This window comes from Terrapene carolina, unplaced genomic scaffold (genome assembly GCF_002925995.2).
Source record: "Terrapene carolina triunguis isolate 2854851 unplaced genomic scaffold, T_m_triunguis-2.0 Scaffold84, whole genome shotgun sequence".
Taxonomy (NCBI): domain Eukaryota; kingdom Metazoa; phylum Chordata; order Testudines; family Emydidae; genus Terrapene; species Terrapene triunguis.
Window position 1 is genome coordinate 15,398,719 of NW_020664435.1, and position 7,343 is coordinate 15,406,061.

Genomic DNA, 7,343 nt, shown 5'->3' on the forward strand with positions numbered 1-7,343 from the left:
TAAGCATGTGAGTAAGTTTTTAAATTTAATTGGATTACTTACATGCATAAATGTTTGTAGGAACAAGGCCTTAGTTTTGAATCTTCCATTAATAAATTTGATGGAGCATGCAATAATACTACCTGAAATTATCCTGTCATCTTTATAACTTAGACTTCTGGATGATTGGAATTGGTATTGCAAAAATGTGAGGAGGAAAAATTATTTTGTTTGGCAATTTAGCCATTCCTGAGTTAAACTCTAGAAGCAACTTTTACTGCATGTAATTTCTTAAATTTTTATGATTTACAGTGCAGAAATACCACACCATCAATGGCCATAATGCAGAAGTAAGAAAAGCTTTATCTAGACAAGAAATGCAAGAAGTTCAAAGTTCTCGGAGTGGAAGAGGAGGTATTTGAGTTTCACTTTATGCTCTTAGGTTTAGTTTTCCTATAATACATACTTAACAGGAATCTAAAATCATCCTAGGTAACTTCGGCTTTGGGGATTCGCGTGGAGGTGGTGGCAACTTTGGTCCAGGACCAGGAAGCAACTTCAGAGGTGGATCTGGTAAGGCTATCAGGCTTATGTGTTTTTTGGATTTCAGTTTGCTCTGTAGGTTACTACCATCTACTGCAGTATTGGCAACAAAATCTTCTTTTAGAAAAGACTAATAACAAACCTCTTAATATGACAGTACTAACATTTGAGATTAGAAATAACAAAATGGAAACGAATCAGTATAAATGTATGAAGTCAGTGTTTTTGAGATGTTAGTTCACATAATACAAAGAAGCACTGTGACCTGGTCCATTTTAGAGACTGTATACAAAGTAATATAACATTGCTAGCGTAAATTATTACAATTTTAGAGCGGGCTTTTAAGTATAAATAATTGTCAAGGTAGCAGCTTCCTGGTTGCCAATCTTCAGTTCAAGTCCAGAAATGCAACTCTTCTTTAAGAGAAGATGCTTATTTAAGGTGATGGTTGTCTGCCTTGTTTCTGACAGATGCGTATTTCTTGGTTTAGGGTGCATATGTCTGAGGTTTTAAATTCAAATTATCCAAGTCCATTATACTTTTCTCATATATACCCCGTAGAAATGGCTGTGGGTCTTTTTTTTTTTTTTTTTTTTCTCCCCCAGGCGGGGGGGCTGAAAATAAGTACTAGAAATACCAGTCCCCAAAATGATTTTATTTATCCTTAGAGAAGGTTAGTCACAGTTTGAAAACTACTGTAACATTTTGAAATTTGTATATCAGATGAATACAGCAGTTTATAATGGTTGAAATTTCATGATCTGTGTTTAGGGTATTATGTTTCTCCTGCAAGAGTTGATCTCAAATATGGTATTTGTGACACCAGTTTTTGAAAGGGTCATACACACAGCATCTGCTTGTATTTGTAGGTTTAAAAATAAACTGGTTTTTGTGAGGTTTTTTAAAAATAACTATAATTTGTCATCTCAATTTTAAAAATTTAAAGCATCTTTATGTATTTTTAAAAATTCCAGCTCACTATTAAGAGTAAACTTTTTTTCTAGTTCCGTACAGATGAACTAAAACAAATACTTATTTCCAACAGATGGATATGGAAGTGGTCGTGGATTTGGTGATGGATACAATGGATATGGTGGAGGACCAGGAGGTTAGTGTAGACTAGTGGGTTTTTGTATTTTCTGTTACTAATCATCTTAAGCAGTAGAGCCATATTGATCTGGTTCAAGAACAATAAATAACTGCTGATTAGTTTTAATCCTTGGTCTTTAACTGTGTGGTTTGCCATATGTCCGTCGTCTCCTGCCCCTGAAAACCTGATTTCTATCTGCAGTTTTTCTCGTTTTCTTTTTCAGCCCTATTTTTGGCTATCTCACGCCAGTGCTAGATTATGCTACACCTAAAGACCTGCACTTGCTGATAAATATATGCAAGCATAACCAGTCTGGTTGTTTTCCCTAAGGCCTTCTTGCATTCAAATCCATGTTTCTCATTTGGAAGTATTTTGCCACACTACTCAAAGTAATTAGTTCATCCTGATGGCTCATGCTTATGTACAATTTCCTCCCCCATGCCTGAACCACACTCTCAAAGCCCCTTCACTCTAGTAAAAAATCATGTCTTGCACTGAGTTTTTCCTTTCTATACTAACGTTTTGTGTTCCTTTATGACTTTGTGCAGAAAGTCTGTCAAAAGAACTGGTAAAGAAAGTGACTTTTTAGAGACTCAAAAATGTAGCATTAACTGCAGCTCAGTGTTGCTCAGCAGTGCTTTCCTAAACTAATCAGCTTTCTGAAAAATTCAGGATTTATGTAAAGAAAAACCTGTCTCTTTAGATCTAAATATCATGCATTGGTAACATTTTTGTTTTAATCCTTAGGCAAAAACTGTAGTCAGACTAAACAGTTAAGGGAGAGTATATAGCTTTAAAAATGTCTATTTGTAGACATCGCCCTTCAAAGCTTCCTGTTGGCCTTCTTGTCCTTCAGTAGACTGATGCTGAAGAAAACTAAAATCTTAGTCTTAGCAGAACACTGTGTGATCTGAGGAATAGTACAACTGACATTTATAATGTAAAGTTACTATTTAAAGGCTTATTTCATAATAGGTGGCAATTTTGGAGGTAGTCCTGGTTATGGAGGAGGAAGAGGAGGATATGGTGGTGGAGGACCTGGATATGGCAACCAGGGTGGGGGCTACGGAGGTGGTTATGACAACTATGGAGGAGGTAATACATTTGCTTAAAACATTTAACTGAAAGTTTAGTTTTGGACTAGCCTGAGCAAGATTATTGACTTGAGAACATTTTACTTCATAAGTGTTGTCAAAACCAGTATGACATTTTCTATGGTCAGTGAGGAAAAATAATTGACTTTAGTGAAAGACATTCCTCTTCTTACCTTTTTTTTTTTTTTTTTTTTTTTTTTTTTTTTTTTTTTTTTTTTTTTTGTCTTGATTTGTTAGGTTTGTAATAACACAGAGAAATAATTCTTACATTTAGCTCTTTTTGTGTCAATAACATAGGCAATTATGGAAGTGGAAACTACAATGATTTTGGAAACTATAACCAACAGCCCTCAAACTATGGTCCAATGAAGAGTGGAAATTTTGGTGGTAGCAGGAACATGGGGGGACCATATGGTGGAGGTATTGTATATGTCATGGGTTGAATTGGGACCAACTTTTCAGTGGCCTTTGATCCTTTGTAGAGACCAGGGGACACGAACCAGTTAACCTGTGTAGAGAATTGCTGCATAGACTTTTGTAAATCCCACTTGCCAGCAGAATTTTAGAGCTAGTAAACAATAGTGCAAAGAGTGGTAGTGGTTATCTGTGAGTGCGCCCAAAAGAAAAATAAATTATCAGCATTAAAACAGTATGATGATTTCAAACAGCAAGATCACTATTTGGTGTGAAGACCAGTTTTCTCAAAGCAGGAACAGTTAGGGGTTTTTTTTGTTTTGTTTTTTAAATATGTATGTATGTTTACTAATAGTTTTGTTTACCAGATTGTACTTGGGTCAGGTATGAGCTCTCAGTGGTCTGGTCAATATAGAGTTAGTTTTGGGATACTAAGTTCATGCCCATTAAGTCTGTTTGTTTGTAAAATATGATATATGATGTAATATCACTACTTCCGTGCCCCTCCCAAATTTTAGTGTTGGTAAATGTCATAGGGATATCAGTCAGACAATAATTAGTTTTGGCAATGGGTTAATTTTTTTTTTTTTTTCCAAATAAGCCTCCTTACATCCCTTAGCATTAGTCAGAGCGATGTGAACAAATTATTTACTCTAGAAGTAATTACCACCGACTCACTACTCTCCGCTAAACTTTTTGTTCTTTCTCTCTCCCATATTAGGGTCATTATAATATTTCTGCCTTTTTTCTTTTTGGTCAGCAGCTTCTAAGTTGTAATGCTTTACATGTGCAAAGCACACAAAGGGAAATTTACTTCAGACCAGTTTTCTTTAAGGTGTAGTGTGTGGGTGGACTGATGTACTCACATAATACATGTTGCAGGATCAGGCCCCAAGAGTGTGCAGCATGAATTTCCTTATTTGATTATATATTTAAACCATTGGAATTTCTCTTGCTGCAAGAATCTTGTGTTCTGTTTTCAAAATGTGATTATCATGGCAGTTCTTGGGGGATAATCTGTCATAGAGGACAATTACATGTTAGCTTTATATTCAAGGTGATGTGCACATTGTCCTCTTGAATTAAACTGAATATAATCTTCTTGTAAATATACAGTAAATGTGCCTGGGTTTAAAAAATAAAGATGTAAATGTCCTCTATCCTGTTATTCCAAAAATGCAGGAAACTATGGTCCAGGAGGCAGTGGAGGAAGTGGTGGATATGGAGGGAGGAGCCGTTACTGAGCTTCTGCAAACTTGCCATGGGTAAGTATTTTTATAAGTGCTAAAATTGCAGTGTTTCTTGAGACTTAGCTGCAGGAGTAAAAGCTTTTTAGGATCATATTATCTTTCCTTTAAAAATTCATTAGATGGATAATTTCATAACCTATTTTTTACTCTTTACTTCTGTTGAAACAGGCTTCACTGTATAAATAGGAGAGGATGAGAGCCCAGAGGTAACAGAACAGCTTCAGGTTATCGAAATAACAATGTTAAGGAAACACTTACTCAGTCATGCATAAATATGCAGTGATATGGCAGAAGACACCAGAGCAGATGCAGAGAGCCATTTTGTGAATGGATTGGATTATTTAATAACATTACCTTACTGTGGAGGAAGGATTGTAAAAATGCCTTTGAGACAGTTTCTTAGCTTTTTAATTGTTGTTTCTTTCTAGTGGTCTTTGTAAGAGTGTAGAAGCATTCCTTTGATAATGTTAAATTTGTAAGTTTCAGGTGACATGTGAAACCTTTTTTAAGATTTTTCTCAAAGTTTTGAAAAACTATTAGCCAGGATCATGGTGTAATAAGACATAACGTTTTCCTTTTAAAAAATTTAAGTGCGTGTGTAGAGTTAAGAAGCTGTTGTACATTTGATTTAATAAAATAATTCTAAAGGAAATACTGTGTAATTATAGATTTTTTTTTAAAAAAGAAAATATTGTAAAATAAGGCAAGGAGTGGGTAGTATAAGGTCCCACAAATAATACAAAGCTGTTGTTGTACATGTAAAATTAAATGCTGGTCAGAAAAAGTATGTTGTCTGTAAATTATCAGGTTTAAAATATCTAGATAACTTAAGGGATATCTCTGCAAGGAGAAACACCTTTTTAGATCTTTTAGATGCTGCTTCTTCAATGGCAAGGAAAGGAAATATCCCCAGCGAGGTACTCTTCCAGGGACACAGGTCTAGTACAAGAGAACTCTTGAAAACGGCACTAAGTTCAGCCAGTCTTAAAAAGCTGCGCTGTATTTCTGCAAAGCTTTAACTACCGTAGTTTTATAAGGATGCCAACGAAGGCTGAGGGTGTAGAGCAAAATAGTTCTAAGCTTCAGTTAAACTTCTTTAGGTAAGATCTTATTTACTTTTCCTTTCTTAATGTTCCAAAAACAAGAAACTAATACTATGACAGTCTCTTTCAGTATAGTGGTTATCATATGTAGTTTAACATAGCAATGAATTGAGTTAACCATTACCAACTGAAGAGAATGTTGTGAATCCCTTCTTTTTTTTTCTTGTATTAAATTTTGACATCATGTTATTTTAAATTTCAGCTACTTAACATATTTTTTTCCTACTGGAATCTAGCTTTGATATGAGCCATCGACAAGCATAGACTGCTGCTACTGTACACTGCTACAGTTGAACAAATGAGACCTGCAAGTGTCCATTAGTAAAGTTTTGCAAGGGTTCCATACCCGGTGTTGGTAGTTAAAATGGTAGGTCACAAGTTAATTAAATTATAAAACTTTCTTTACACTTTGCAACCTTTTATTTTTCTTGGGATTTTGATGGTTACAAGTGCAATGAAGATAGAGTAGCTGTACAATAGTGTTACGCTGTTGGAAGTGAAATGTACTGCATCTGTCTATTCTGGCTTCAGTATTTTATGTGGCACATTGCACCCTGAAGGATCCCAAGTAACTTTAGATTGTTTGTTTGTTTATATAATAGAGAATTTTCTTCACTACTGAAATGCATCTACCTCTAGTAAGGAATATGACATCCATTCTTCTTTAATGCTGCATAGTATTTCTTTAGGAGGGCAAGTGAAAACTTCTTCAATTGTGACTACAGGTGGAATTTTATATATATGCAGAATGTTATTACCTAAATTGGAATTTGGCTAGGATACTGAGGTTTCCACTGTCTCTTCTAGTTCTTACAGCTAATAAATCTTAGTGCCAGATTCTGTCACCCTTACACTCTTTTCATTGAAATCAGAAAGATTTTACATGATATCATGCTACTCAGCATGTGTAAATTGGTAAAATATAGCCCCTAGTTTATTTTTTGTATTGGTTTCCTTGCTTGAAACAGGCTGCACACCTAAAGAACAGGTATACAACTAATCAAAGGTGTATTCCTTTTGTGTTCTGCACACTAATGAATTGTTTATAATTTTTGAAACTGCTGAAGTTCTTCCATAGGTAATATGGATAGACATACATGATAAACCTCTTCAGATACACTTTATTTTTGTTTTCCTTTGGCAGGAAGGTGCCATGCTGCAGGTAACAAATGAAGAAGTGGTCAACCACAGACATGCTTCAAGAAATAAGAAATTCTGAATCATCAGAAAATAATTGCTTTTTCTGGCTTCATTAAAAATCTATAGGTTAAATGAATCCTGAAAATAAAACATCTCCATTAGTACAGCGTCCTGTAATGCTGGGGTTTTTAAAAATATAAAATGATAGTAATAACTGTCTGTAAATCTTTTGAATAAAATTCAGGCGGGCTAGGAAAAGCAGATCACTAATGTTATGAAATAGCAAATGTTCTGTGAATAGAAACATTAAATATATATTTTTAAAATAATTTTCATAGCTTTAAAATAAAATATTTTATACCAAAGTAGTTCTAGTGTAATGATTAATAAACTTAATGTGTGTTGATAACAACACTGTTTATATACAGCTAAGTTAAGCCTTTTGAAAACATACATTTCATTTTGAGGGAGATGAAAAGAATTTGACAACCATATTGATATAATTTGCATATCTGAGTAATTCACCCACATGTACTTTTTCTCTGCTGGGAGAAACAGCATGACACATTCAAGAAGCTGCTTTTGATTTTGGACAAACTTATTTTTCTAAGTAAGTAGTTTATTGGCTGCAATTTTTATCACCCTGTACGAGAGAGTTTCTTCTAATTGTCTTTGAAAACTAATTGCTTAAGACAATTCAGATTAGTCAAAACTTGTTAAACAATAGCTG

The 7,343-nt window shown here is 34.4% G+C and overlaps 1 protein-coding gene across 4 annotated transcripts in view; it reads left to right on the forward strand.

Annotated features, from left to right (window-relative positions):
* Positions 1–6,978, forward strand: part of HNRNPA2B1 (heterogeneous nuclear ribonucleoprotein A2/B1) — a 17,171-nt gene extending 10,193 nt beyond the window's left edge. For 2 of the 4 annotated variants that reach the window (XM_024223055.2, XM_024223046.3), the window contains exons 5-11: positions 292–393; positions 472–552; positions 1,568–1,630; positions 2,588–2,707; positions 3,004–3,126; positions 4,303–4,385; positions 4,539–5,048. In XM_024223055.2, coding sequence (XP_024078823.1) covers positions 292–393; positions 472–552; positions 1,568–1,630; positions 2,588–2,707; positions 3,004–3,126; positions 4,303–4,364 — 551 coding nt within the window. In that variant the 3' untranslated portion in view covers positions 4,365–4,385; positions 4,539–5,048. Of the gene's footprint in view, positions 1–291; positions 394–471; positions 553–1,567; positions 1,631–2,587; positions 2,708–3,003; positions 3,127–4,302; positions 4,386–4,538; positions 5,049–5,709; positions 5,841–6,617 lie in introns of those variants that run through there. The other 2 variants (XR_002909650.3, XM_024223063.3) reach the window with 2 other exon arrangements.
* Positions 6,979–7,343: the final 365 nt, after the last annotated feature.